Below are 14,973 nucleotides of genomic sequence, written 5' to 3'. Positions count from 1 at the left end.
GCATCCAAAAGATGTAAAGAAGCCTAACTGAAAACTACAAAATACTAAAAGAAACAGAAGAGATGAAGAACTCCAGAACAGAATAGGGTGAAAATGTTGATTTGTTGGCATAATTTTGTGTCTGGTTGTGTCCATTATTTTTATTTTCCTCATGACCAGACACCAGCTGCAGAAACCCAAATGAGACCAGTGAAATTTGTCAAAGTGAGAACAGTGGTTCTGAGGACCTTAAACCTTACCATGGCCTATAAAGAATTTGTCACTATAACTATGCATGCAGTTGAAAAGATAGATCCAGAATATCCAAGGATTGTGAATAAAATATTAATAGACCGCCTCTGGATGTGCTATCCAAAGTTCACACTAAATCTACTCATCACATCTTTGCTTTGCTGGATGAACATCACTGGAGTAGCACCAAGTTTTTTTAGGAAGGTGACTCATATCTAACAGGTTTTGAAGGTTCTGAGAATTAATATACAGCCCTAGGTCTGAACCTGAAACATGAATCTGCTTAAGAAACAGTCATCACTCTACCTGATCTTCCATCTCGTTGAATGTCCACATGATACCATTCTCCATCATTGGCTTTCTTCTGGGTGGCCTTGACTTTGATGGTCCCAGAACCCATGTCCAGCAGCAAGTAGAGGTTTCCATCTAGAAGCTCAACTGCAAAGAAGTCTACCTTTGTATTTTTCTGGCTTCTGGCATCTTTCCTCTCCTGAGGTTTGCCATGGGTGAAAAGGATCAGTCCATTAGGTTCAGTGGTTCGGAAGTCAAATGAGATAGAGCCCATCCTTTTGGTATTCCACTTAGGCAGACTAATATAGGCCTCAGGTGTCTCAAAGCTGATGGGATCCAGCGTAGCCACATTTTCACATATGAATTTCACTTCCCCATAGATCTTCATCTTAGTATCACCAATCCGTGCCAAGCGAGACAGCTCCAGACGAATGTCATTATTCTTATAAACAACCTGCCAGACACAAGGAAAAGCATCATACATCAATCCTGCATACAATACAAATACCCCAGTTACTTTCAGCCATGGGAGATAAACTTCTTCCAAAAGGCAGGGGGGAGCAGAAAGGAGACAGTGCAAGAGTGTGACATCAAGACAGAGTGAGAGAGTTGAACCAGGAGTGTGTATAGAAATGACAGCAACGGGTACTTTGCAATAACTATAGGTCACATAAGCAGTCAGAAGAGAATATTTAACTGAAAGGCACTAAGAACAATTAACTCTACCACAGGCCCACTCCGCTGTAAAAGCTTTTGTACAAAAAATCCAGTGTATGTCTGGTATCATGCTGTTATATTTGCATAAATCCCATACAAAATACATAACAAAGTGTAACCTCCATGTCCATCTCTACTAGCCACAGCAGGGAACTCAGTACCACCACTATCATTTCGCTATTATTCCTACAAGCCCACTTAACTACTAGGAGAGAGATGCAAAAAAATTTCAGCAAGTTGCTGTGAACTGTTAGTGATTGCCCTGTAGCTCCTAAAGAAAAAAATAAACAAAAGACTTAGAATTTCTCTTATCAAGGAATCTTATATCACTACATGCACAAACAGGTACAGAATTAATTCCTGGAAAGCAGACTCCTCTCTGCCCCATGCCATTCTCACACAGGCAGGAACTGAAGAAAGCACAAAACTGAAATATTTGTAAACTGTACTTCCTCTCAACCCCCTCCATGCTTCCTAAACCCAGAACTGGCATACACAGTAAGCAAAAGCACTTCTTCAACTAACACAATTTTTATTGTATTTATGTTCTGTGATACTACTGAAGACTCTTATTTCTTCTAAGGAGTTATTATTTTAAAATACTTTGTGTTTAATAGGTATAGTATATACACATTTGATTTCTGCTTTCAAAATGCCATCAGGATGAGTTGTCATCAATTTGTTATGAAAAAGAAGGGAAAGTAGATATGCATTGTTAATTCTACAATTAGGACAGGGAAGTCAGAGAAATGCACATGCAGTAAATATTAGAAGGTGAGAGAAGAGAATGAGGGATAAGCTTCTAAATTAGGTGACTTCAGGATGAAAAAAGTCAATGAAATCAAAATTCATCACATTCATAGTAAGCAAAGAATTTCCAGCTTTTGCTAAGCATTAAAGGAGAATTTCCCCAGTGCAGTCAGCACAGCATCAGATTTTCCTTTGCAAAGGCAAAACACAGAGCGAAAGGAGAAGCCAGCTATTAAATCCCATTTGGAGACATGGCACAAAGCTGTAGTTCCTCCCAGCAGAGGACAGTATTGACCCACAGTAGCTTGTTTTACTCCAATTCCCAATAAAGTGCTCTGCCCTCACGCAGGCTTCAAAAACATCAAGTCTATTAATAGCTGCAATAGGACTAAAATACACTTTCAAATTTGGGACTGTACTGGTTTCATTGTATGGATATGGATTAACCATGTCAAATGCTCTCATTAGACAGACCATACACGTGCTTTCATTGACACAACAAGGGTGTGCATTACAGCCTCCCCTCTTGCCAGACAATAATGTGCACCTCAGTCAGACTTTAGTTCTGAGCACTGCATGAAGTCCCGTCTCTGCTTCTCAAAGAAAAAGAGGAAAATAAATAGAAAAACTAAGAGGATGGAGCAGGATACTTTATGAGGATAGCCTGAAAATGCCAGAACTCATACTTGGAGAGCACTGGGGAAAATAGGATTGAAGTTTATAGAAGATGGAGAAGGTTAATGTAGAACTGCTCTGTGCCAAACCCAGCAGTAATAGAACTAGAGGCCCTCGCTGAAACTTGTATGAAGTCAGTTTAAAATGGATTTTTAGAAGTACTTATTTACACAGAAGGTAGTGCACTTCTGGAGCTTGCTGCCACAGGAGGTCATGGAAGTAGGGTCAAAAAGAACCAGAACGAAAAATGAACACCAAGTACACAAACTGATACTAAAGTAGTAAACCAGAAAGTCACTAACAATGAAGAATCTGAGAGTAAGTTTGAAAGGACAGACCAAGAAAGCAAGCACAAAGGAAGACCTGAGGAAGAGAAGATAAAGGGTGTTGAATAGATACAAGATTTCTGAATTCAATCTTTTCAAAGAAACAGATCCACCCCAATCAGAATCTCCATTATGCAAGTGTTTGTTGTTCTAAATTTTTTTCTTAAGAAAAAAATCCTAGCTTGAGAAATCTAAAAAGCACCTGTGTTTAAGGAAAAAAGTGTAACTATTTCCATAGCTGACTTGAGGTATTATTGAAAGACACATTTGGACATTAATATCTTGCCATATAATCAGGTACGCCAGAACTTTCAGCACAATAAAAGAAAAGGATAAAAATAATCCTTGGGTGTAAAACTAAAGCAAATCCTTGGCAAGAACAGAGAAATGCTAAGGCAGCTCCTGATAACCACAGTTCAATTGTTAAACCAAAGGTTCAAGAATGAAAAAAAAGGAATATAATTAAATGACTGGAATGCATGTCCCATAGTGAAGAACATTCAAATTCAGTTTGTTTAATAGGTAGAGGTTAAAAGGTGATCCGATTACAATCTGTGAGTACCTGTGCAGAAAATGGAATGTGGCAATAGAGGGTTCTTCAGTTCATGTGACAAAGGGACAGTGGAATCTGGGGGCTAAAAACTGAAGTTAAAGAAATTCACATTTTAAAATATTATGACTTATTTTTACATGAGGTAATTTGCTTCTGAAATAATTTACTACAGGTTATGGTGTGTTCTCTGCTACTGGCAAATTTTAAATTAAAATAGTATCTTGTTTTCTCTAAAAGATACAGTGAGACAGGAATTAATTATATACCAAATCAGCCTAGATTATCATAATGGCTCTTTCTGGCCTCATAACCTATGAATCTTTGTGTTTTAATGAAATCAACAGATGCTTCAGTGCAGTTTCCAGGACAGATGAAACACATCCTTCCCAGCTGTTAAAACTGCCTGGTAAAGGAGTAGATGCTGCTGCCAATTCTGGTCTCACTTGTCACCAGTGCTTTCAGTGAAGTTGTTTTATATTTTCATGTGTTTGTGATCCTACCTTGCAACATACCATTAAAAATGAAGGCAAGTAAAAAGTCTTGGACAAAAAAACTTGATTCTATAGTTCAAATATATAAGCTTCAAGAACTAGTTTCTTAAGAGTTACTGCTGCAAGCCAGAGAAGAAAAATTTTCAAGTTTCACCAAGGAAGCTTTCTGCCACCAGAGGAATCTGCATAGCACTTCCTACCTTGTAGTGTCATGAGCAACCTCTGAACTATGTAGTATGGCAGAATACTGATTGAAACCCACACCTCTAACTCCAAATGAGGCCATGACTGACCCAGAGTGCTGTCCCTCACTTGAACATAGTGTCACTCTGGGACACGGTTTCTATAGCAATTGAGAAGAAAGCAAGCAATAAAACAGTGCCCCTTTTTATCAGATGCTTCCTAAACAAACACAACCTCACCTGTTCAAACAGAGACAAGCTTGAATTCATCCCGTGTCCGATATTTGTATCAGAAAAGGTCTGAGGGAGTCAAGGACATGATTCTCGATACAGACATACACATCTACCTTACAGTTATTTTGGGAAGGAAGGTGGAAAACAGAAAGGGGAAAAGAAATTACTAGCAAAAGCTATGCACAGAGCATTTGAAAAGTAACCGCCATTCCTCCAATCTTTAAATTGCTTTTATTCCAAAAATTAAACAAGAATAATAAAAAATTTGGGTTTTCCTTTTCCATGAGGACTGCTTCTAAACAATCTTTCAAAAAGGAATATTAACTGTTCAATGCCTTTGCTTAATGAATTTGACCAGTATAAATGGATGGTCAGGGATGGGACAGTCCAAATACACATGGACTTGATAATCAGCAGGAGAATTTCATGACATCTGAGACATCTTGAGGGGAAAAAAAAATATACATTAAATTGTGTTTCCTATAATCTGCTGAGAAAGATGAGTTTGTTTTAGGCAGAGCTAAAACAAATAGACAATCTAATTTTGAGGTTTCTTAAAAATGGCAACTTTGCAATTCTGAAGCATTCAAGGAATTTCTACAGCTAAACTTATAAGAAGTTTCACTCATGGGTTAATGAGAGCTCTAATCAGATGGTTTTTCACAATGATGAAAAGCATCTCTTTGCAATCAAGTGAAGTTGCAGATAGAGAGGCAGCAACAAAAAGTGAGGAAAAATGATGTGCTAAACTTGGTCAGTGGCCAATATAAAAATTCCTCTCAAAGTTGGTTCTATTAAGGAGGAAATATGATTTCCAGTGCAGGCTGGATGCAGGGATGCTCCAAAGGGAAATGGCTGCTGATCGCCTGGCAAATTAGATGACCACCATGGAAAAGAGCAATAACTTGAAGGCTGCATATGTTTAGCTAGCTATGAAGAGCCCTTCCAAAGCTCACCCAAATTTTTCACCTATTTTATTCTATGTATCACTAATTGCTTTTTTCTGTCACAGGCTGCCCCCTTCACTAACTGTCCATATCAATTCTCAGAAGGGATAACTGCAAGACATTCAGACTAGAGCCTTTCTGAGACTTCCTTAAAGGCACCTGCACTGAACCAGACAAGTTTCTGCAGCTTAAAAAAATTACAGTTTACTCACTGGTTTATCAGAACTGTGTTTTCCTAGCCTGCTCTGATGAGCAAGTAGAAACTAATACACCAGTTAAAAGCACTTTACATTCTGTTTGGGGTAGACTATCTATGAAGCAATCCAAGGCTTCAGTGATGGGCAACTAAAGCTGCTACACTTGTTCACTGGGATAACAATTGTAATCAGATAATAAACAAACACAATCACCATTCACTACACTGAAAGAGTTAATTTACCTGTAATGAAAAACAATATATTGAACATTGATGAAAAGTAACTGAAACCACACAAATAAGACTCAAATATGATTTGTGCTATGCTGAGTAAAGTAATGCAATCCTCCATTTCATCTGAATTATGTTTAACAAAGAATACGTGTTCACTCAGCGTTGAGGAATATACTCAGTGCAGGGAGCTCAGTGTGCCACTGCAGTGCAAGCTGCAGGTTGAGCTTGAGCTCTGGGTGGCACGAGCCTGAGGCAAGAGGTCACAACTAGTGCTGGCCCTTTGCACAACAAAGAGCACAGGACCCCTGGCCCAGCCAGGTGACCAGACTCAGGTGACTCAGAGACATAGCAGGAGCCGAAAACCCCAGACTTTGGTGCACTTAGACTGTGAGGGCTTTGTTCAGGGTCCCTCCATGGAGGTACCCTGTTATTTTGTTATTTAGTTATTGCACCAAGGTAAAATTATTTTAAGGATCTGCTATGGGAAACCTCAGGTCAAGCTGGTAAGGAAACCTGTGTTTCCCAGCTGTGAGAGTGGTGTGTGTAGCTGCAAAGGGGCCTCTACCCAGCTTAAATGCTGTGAGTGTAACTGCCAGAATGGCTCCTAGATGGTCAGATGGGAAAGCTTCCTTAACACCCAACTAAAAATAGGAGCAGGGTGAGTAGAACACCTAAACAATAATGCAGAACTATTTCCAGATTCCCTAATTTATTTTTTTTCCACCTTACAAATCAATTATAGGCTCTGAGTAACTTCTGGTTTTATGGAAAACTGCAGAAGAGAAAAGAGATTGATTTAGTTTCAGAAGACTTGTAGGAAGATACAGAGAAGCACTCCCTGAAGTAGGATATAAGGAGAAAGGGATTCAAGGTGCCAGCAACAAAAAGACTGAAAAAGGCTCGGTGGAATTTCTTCAGCTGGTTTAGTGAGAATGTTTCCTTAACAGATACAGAAAACAGAGGACCTAGGATTTCACTGTGGTCACAACTATCCTTTGATCCAAAAAGTGATATCACAATGGCTGCATGGCCATCAGTGATACGGCAGTAGCCATGGAGTCTGCATATGGCCAGGCATGGGCATGAGGCCGTTGTGGTGTTACTGACGACCCCACAATTACATCTTGTGAAAAACATGATGGGAATATCAGAAATTATATATATTTATTTGTGGAAATAAAAGGGATCACACTGTCTAGAGGGGGCAGAAACCTTTATATAGTTGAAAGAGAAATGCATCTCTTGCTCTGAAGGATTCTGCATTAGTCACAAAGACTAAAGCACTTTCCCCAGCTAATAAAAGGCACAGCATGGGTGGCAGTAAGGTTAAGTAGAATTGGCTGTAGCATGAACTATTATTTGAGGATGAATACTCATTTGTGATGGAAGGATCAAATCCTCTTCTTTTCTTGCTACAGAAACTTCAAGTTCTTCAATAAGTGAAGAAAGGGATCACAGAAAATAAGGTATCATTTCTGGATTTATTAAAATATCACTTTCCCACAAATTTTTCTAAGCAATGATGAAAAAGTCACCTAAACTCAATATTTTCTAAAATATATTCCTCACATCATGGTGGTCAATTTGAGCTCATGGAATTGGTTTTGCAGAAGTGCTCATTAGCCAAAATCTGTAAGAGAAAAAATACAGCAAAGTGTTTAAGGCATTTAACTGTGGATTCAGGCACACAAACTGAACTTTCCTCTTATTTATGTTATATTCAACCTCCATTTGGCCTAGTAACAGAGAAGAATAAAAGCTGCAGAACAAGGAAGCCAAGATGGCCAGCTGTGATGCTTCTCACATGTTCCTCTGTGTCACAGCACATTGTTTAAGGCCATAGACAAAGTCATACCTCATGGTAGCCCTGAAAAGCAACTTGTATCTTGGATTTGTTTCTGCATATAAGAAGGACATAGAGAAGATATGTCTGTGGTATACAAATATTCAGCCATAAACAATAATGAGGAAATCCTATGTTCTACACTGAGCCTATGCAGTGCAGAGGTAAAACAAGACAGAAGAAATAAACACTTAACAGCTACACACAGAAAATCATTCATTGGTGCATCCAATGATTGAAAGGTGCATTCTGGAATGTATGGAGGCAGAGAAGGAAATAGCACTGTACTCCGCTAGAAATCATGTATAGTTTGGAGAATTGCACTTCAAGAAAGGAGTGGAATTATTGGAAAGAGTCCTGATGAGAGCAAGAAGAATAATCAGGGCTCTAGAAAAGAAAAGAAAGTTTGAAAGGAGACATTATAACAGTGTTCAAATAGAAAAGGGCTGCTACAAAGCAGAACGGAACAATCTCTTCTTTGTATCTACGCTGAAAAGGCCAAGAAATAATTGGCAAAAATTACAGCAAGAAAGTGTTACAACTGATGTTAGGAAAAGCTTTTTTAATTTAAGAACAGCAGAGCACTGGAAAAGATTGCCTGAGGAGCAGCCATTGCTGGAAACCTTTAATTACAAGCTAAAATAATATTTGTCGAGACTCAGATGTCATCAATTTTGTTTCAGGATGGTGGAAGCATAAGGGATTAGATAACCTCTCATGGTTCATTCCAGTTTTATTTTATATGAGTCTGTGTTGGGTGGGCAGAGGAACATGTGAAAGGGCAAATTTTCCATAGCAAAAGACTTTCCTAGCATTTGATGCACAGAAAGGAAGAATAAACCTTATAGTAACACAATTCTGACATCTCACAGATTTTAAGAGCTTAAATTTACTAATGACCTTCTTAGCTAATGAAGGCTTGAGAGCTCAAAGAAAAAAAAATCATCATCACAGCAGCTTATTTACCAGAACACAGCAGTTGACTTCAATTACATTCATTTCGGTATTAAGCTTATATAGACATTCACCAGTTACAGAATACTCTGCTCCTCCCAAGTGCATCCTGAAATCTCAGATTTGTCTAGCAAGCACAAGCTAAATCTGTCTAGCTTGGTTCAGTGATGAGTAAGTGAGGAAATGATTACTGTCAAGTGTCTTAAGGATTTCATCTGAAAGGCAGAGAGGAATTATTTTAGGATGCCCCCATTGATCATTTAAGGCTTGAACCTTATTACACAAGACATTGAAAATTGTATCAGACAATGACTTAGCAAATAAAACTCCACTTAATGATTGCATTGTATTTCAAATCCACCTAAGGTTGTGCAAGTACAAAAGACCTATCTCAGGAAACAGATCTGTTTAGTATGGCTGGGTGAATGTTTCCATCAGGACGGCTTCCTAACACAGAATTCCATTTCCCGAGCAGAGAATTAGCAATGAAATGCTTCACTTCAAGCCGTAACAACCCAAAATGGCAAGTTTAGTTTCATCAGACTTAACAGAAAACTTCTGCATGAACTTACCATAACATAAACCAGTATTTTCCAGGCATTGCATTTACTGTCAATAGCGACCCCCATTTTTACCTCTGGTCTGCGTTCCCTGGGGAAATGCTTTTACATGACAGTGTCCCACCTGACCTCAGCAGAGACACATGACTGCTTTTGCCACAAAGCAGCTCAATCATATAGTCTGGTCCCTCTGGGAGAATGGGTACAAGGGCGCTATAGGACAGTTACCACATGGAACTGAACTGGACAGGAAAATACAGTTCTTGTTAAACTGGCTCCAGAGTATTTGGGGTCAGCTCAATAATCAATACGAAATAACTTGAATCAGAAAATATCAGAATACTACATATTGATTAAGTTTTGAAGATTTGATGGATTTCCATTTAAAAAAAAAAAATCTCACCAGCAGCAATGAAAACAAATGTTGGCTGGAGGAACTCCTTTGGAACAGAAACTCTTAATTTCACTCAGCTTTACACTTCAGTGATAAAATGTGTTTTAATGAGAACACTACTGTTGTTTAACGTCTTCTGTGAAAATACTGAATAGATATTGCTAGCTCACAGGTATGCAGTTTTTCCTCCACTACCTATCTTCTCTAGCCAATATGCCTTGAGCCTGCTTCACTAGAATATCCCTGGCAGGTACAAGAAGATATTTCAGTCTCCATATGCCAGGCAAGCATTAGTCTCACTGCTGAGGCTTCCAATGTGCTAAGCCAATTGTGCCAGCCACAGTGCCGTTTTCTATGTTTTTGTCATTTGTCCAGCAAAAAACAAATTGAAAATATTTACCATTACATATGGGAGAACACATGCCTAAAAGTGAGCATTGCTCAAATAACAGTGTGATTAGAGCAAGAGAGGAAGTATTTTTATTTAGTATTGCATAGACTAACTCTACAAACTTGGAGGGGTGCCACTGAAGCAGGATGGTGTCACTGTTTGTAGCTGGATGATAACACCTGAGGGTGCTGCATCCCAGCATATGTCTCCCTCCCTCAGCCTTAGCACAAAGGTCTCAGGGGCACTGGTATCTCCTTCCAACTGCAATGTCAGCCAAAGAAAGAGGCCTACCTTCAGCTAGGTTCTCCTCCTGTGAGGGAGGCAAAGACACTCTGGGTATGCTGGAGAAGTGCCATTGGCAGGATGGCACTATCCCACAGCTGACACCATCTGTCACAGCGCACTTCACAGGTAAGATGGACTGGTGAGGAGGAGGACCTGCCTCCGTATGTCTAGACCAAAATACCATGGGATTCTAAACTTTTTAATGCCTCTCTTGTTGCCCTGTGCAAAAACCTGCCAACACTGACATGTCTCCAGGATCTCTTTGCTCATCTCTATTCAAATTCCATAGCATGGAACAAAGTTCAAACCCTCCACAGGTAGGATTTCCCAAACATTTATCTCAGCTGGGCCTTATGTTGTACAAAAACAGGGAGGTGATGAGCTAAGTATTTTCTTGAATATTTGCTGTAGAGGGCAGGGAATATAATTTATTCCCTACTTGCAAGAGACATCGAGAGAAAAATACTGTCTTCTTATAATTCCCATCTTCATGTGACAAAAAGAACCATAAGTTCGTTATGTGTCTCTAAAAACTCTCTCACCTGTGATCTCCAGCTCTACAGATTGTAGCATTAATGAAAGGAAGAGGGGGAAAAAAATTTTAAAAGTAAATATCTATCTTCTGTCAGAAGCTACCCAGCTGCAGCAGTCACTTTAGTACATAGTGCAACACTGTCTGAGACCAATTAAGGAAGGCTGGGAATGGAACAGTTCCCCCTCACCAGCTCATATGCTTTCATCTGGTCTTCAGAGAAAACCTTCCTGACAAAACCATCTTCCTTGCCCCCACCATCTTTACAGGTTTCTAGGGGAAGAGTATTCATACATGGAAAGAGCCCAGTGGCACTACCAACATCCACCAGGGCTGTTGACAGAACTTCACCTTCATCCCTTATTTGACCTGGAAACTGTAAGTCCAGCAGCTCCTGGGGCACGAGAGGGGATAGGGAAGCAGTCACTGCAGCCTGAACTGTTGCCACAGTGTTTCCTTACCATTAAGGAAAGCATGTGAAAGGAGAAAGAAAAAAAAACAAACAAGGGTGACATGTTCCAGTGGAAGCACTGAAATCAGAAGCAGAAACAGGAGGCAGAAGGGCCTGAGCACCCAATCCAGCATCAGACTACAGTTCCTTCTCAAAGTAGGTAGGCTGCTGCAATCAGGAGCAGAGAGAGCTCTTTGGTAAGGAGAGAGGTGAGGACTGGAGTCAGCACTGAGCACCAGACAAAACAGGCACCTGATTAGCTGGTTTCCCTACACAGTAGGCCTGATTCTGCAAAACACAGAAAGCTTTCAAAACTCTCAATACCGTCTCTGAAGTCCACCTATCACTATGTATTTTTTCTTTCAAAAAAACCAACCAAACAAAACAAAACAACAACAACAAAAAACCAACATCCAAAACCAAAAAAGGAGGTTTTTCCCAAAGAGAGCTGGAAAAAAATACATCATTCCATTGTGGAAACTATAAGAAATTTCTACAGAATATTTTAAGTTACTCTGTGACTATTAGTGTTTTGGCATTAATTTATTTAATATTGCATTATCTCCCACTCCCCCAGATTTACAGAATGAGAAAGTAAAACAGAGGGAACTGAATTCATACAACAAGTCAATAGATGGTAAGAAACAACATCCCTTCTTCCTAATTACTACCATGTACCTAAGAAATAGTTGGAGGAAATATTTTGGTGACATAGATTCATCTCTTTCAGCTTCAAAATCTTGTAATGTAAATATTAAATGGCAATAAACCAGTCCCTCAGTTTGTTTACTTTTACTACAATGCCATTTTAATTCACTGAGGCATGGGGTTCCTATCTCCACTGTGTGGAGCTCAGTTTTACATCTAAGAGAGACTGATCTCACATCTAAGAAAGCTTATTTGATACAAGCCTAATTTACAACACTTACATTTTGTGTTTTGCTCAGTACTATCTTACTGTTTAAGAATGAACTATAGCTGATCTTAAGATTACACTGTTTAAATACTAGCAAAAAACAAAATGGGCCTTAATCAGGATTTGGCCAAAATTCTTCTAAACCTTTCTGTTTAACTAGACTTTCCATCCATTTTAGTCATTTAAGTCCCAACAACCCTTTCCTACCTTTACTGAGCATTGAGACACTACTCTGTCAGCAGCAAACAGTCCCAGAACATGGTGAACTTCCATTTCTGAACTCACCTACTTTGGAGGAGTGGGTTGAGAATGGGGTTCTGCTCTGGTTATTACCCAGACCACATTAACCAGGATATAGAAATTATTGTTCCACCTATGTGGCACTCAAAGAACCTACTGTGTCTCCTCTATGGCAGTTTTATTTTCCTTGCACAGAGCAGGTGTTGTCAAAAATAGTAAAATACATAGAAATCAGTCAGCCATTCTTTTTCTAAAATACCAAAAAAGGTTGTCTGTGAGTTATATTGGCCACTGAAGGAAAAAAGAAGGGAATAAGAGGAAATGGCTGACATAGTCACAAAACTTTTAAAAAAATCCTGGAAGCAAGGACATCTATATTTCTCAGTGCAGGACTGGTGGCTGATGTTTGGACACGTAATCAATCTACATGCTATATTTGTTTGCCAAGATGTACCTATGTATATTTGCATTTACATAAACATATTCATTACTGTCCATACATGCATAAGAAGCCATATGTATTTACATACTCACAAATAGATTTGAACAGTGGTCTCTCTATTAATAGCTACTATGCATATATATGGGTTTATTTTTAAACAGTACCTGTACACACGCTACTGTATGTGTGTACATGTGTATATGTGTACTTGTCTCTTCACCTGTGACTTTTAGGCTACGATGTTGTGGTTTAATCCCAGCCAGCAACAAAGCACCACGTAGTCACTTGCTCACACACACCAACCCAATGGGATGAGGAAGAGAATCACAAATAAAATAAAAGGTAAAACGTGTAGGCTGAGATAAGAACAGTTTAATTATGGAAATAAAATAATAATAATAATAAAGTGAAAAAGGAGACAACAAAAGAGAGGGGAATAAAACCCAAGACAGACAAGTGATGCATCACAATTGCTCACCACCCACTGACAGATGCCCAACCCATGTTTATCCAGGACAGTAAATTTATGTGTGCTTATGGTTAGCATTAGAAAAATGCACATCATCTACCTGTGGATTCCCACATGCATTCTGTTCTTAGGCAGGTGTGCAACCAACAAACTGCTTGTCATTCTGGTAACAGTTATCCTTCTCTTCTCCTGAAAGTAGCTCACAAAGCAAGAGCATATCTTTTTAATGAAATACTATGCTGGTTTTGGCTGGGATAGCATTAATTTTCTTCCCAGTGGCTAGTAGGAAGCTATGTTTTGGATTTGTGCTGAACACAGGGTCAATAGGATAGAGATGTTTTTGTTATTGCTGAGCAGTGCTTACACAGAACCAAGGCCTTTTCTGCTTTTTGTACTGCCCCACTGGTGAGGAGGCTGGGGTTGCATGGGAGGTTGGGAGGGGACACAGCTGGGACAGGTGACCCAAACTGACCAAAGGGACATTCCAGACCATATAACATCAGGCTTAATATATAAAGTGGGGGGAAGAAGGAGGAAAGGGAAGACATCCAAACAGCGATGGTGTTTGTCTTCCCAAGTAAACCACTATGTGTGATGGGGCCCTGCTGCCCTGGAGATGGCTGAACACCTCCTTGCCCATGGGAAGCAGTAAATTAAGTCTCTGTTTTGCTTTGCTTGCATGTGTGGCTTGTGCTTTTCGTATTAAACTGTCTTTATCTCAACCCACAAGTTTTCTCAGTTTTACCCTTCTGATTCTCTACCTGACCTAGCTGGCTGTGTGGTGCTTGGCTGCTGGCTGGGGTTAAAACATGACAAACACTCTACATGAGGATGGAGTTACCATTTCCTAGAGAAAAGACTGGTGGAGGTGAGATTACACCAGAATCCTTTTGACTGAAAATTCAGCCTTTCCACACCCTCCAGTATATCTAGAAGTAAGATTTCAGTTCAGAAGTTGCAACTACATTTGCTGTACATGACACTGGACTGTGTACTGAATGGGACTTAGCAGGATCTAAGCATGCTCCTTCATACGCTTCTTTTTCTGTCACCTTGGCATGGTCAAAACTGAAAGGAGCACAGACAAGGGAGGAAGCAAAGAAAATGACAACAGGGGCTTTTAAGTGGAGTATTTCGAGCATAAGCTATACTGAGTTGGGCACGTTATTGCCTACAGTCCTGTTCCAAGCCCAAATAACTCAATATCAGGTCTGAATGTTTTACTATTTCAAATAGGGAAATAAGAAAAAGAAACCCCCACAACAATAAGATACAAAGTACTATGTGCAGAATATTAAGAGGAAAATGTTGAAAAGTACATTGCTGGAGAATGTATGTTCAGCCCATGATGCATCCCAGCATCACTGTGTCTTGCCATTCCCAGGCAGTCATTGTTCTGCTTGGCTTGGGTCCTTCATACACAAGGCGCTCAAAAGGAGAGGATTAGTGATGATGGTTACAGCCCATTGAAAGTGCTACTGTTTTCTATAGTATATTATGTTCTTTTTTTCCTCTTTCTTCCCATAGGACACCACACTTCGAAAGGGCTGAATTTTTCAGCTACCGCACACTTCCTCATTTTGCTTTGGGAGCAATACAAATAGTAACCAAAACAGCCAAGTTATTTCCCTAACTCCTCAGTCACTGTCAGTAGAGTCTGTATGGTTTT

General features: G+C 39.5%; 1 protein-coding gene across 1 annotated transcript in view; it reads right to left on the bottom strand.

Moving 5' to 3' along the window:
- Nucleotides 1–14,973, bottom strand: part of NRXN3 (neurexin 3) — a gene marked incomplete at its 3' end in the record, with an annotated part of 360,826 nt that overhangs the window by 47,708 nt on the left and 298,145 nt on the right. The window contains exon 9 of the mRNA XM_039389692.1: nt 538–976. Within this exon, the coding sequence (XP_039245626.1) occupies nt 538–976 (439 nt within the window). The remainder of the gene's footprint in view (nt 1–537; nt 977–14,973) is intronic.

This window comes from Pipra filicauda, unplaced genomic scaffold (genome assembly GCF_003945595.2).
Source record: "Pipra filicauda isolate LSUMZ 115617 unplaced genomic scaffold, ASM394559v2 scaffold75_size2874737_pilon, whole genome shotgun sequence".
Lineage (NCBI taxonomy): Eukaryota > Metazoa > Chordata > Aves > Passeriformes > Pipridae > Pipra > Pipra filicauda.
Note: the sequence above shows the minus strand (reverse complement) of the source record. Positions and strands in the feature narration are given on the sequence as shown.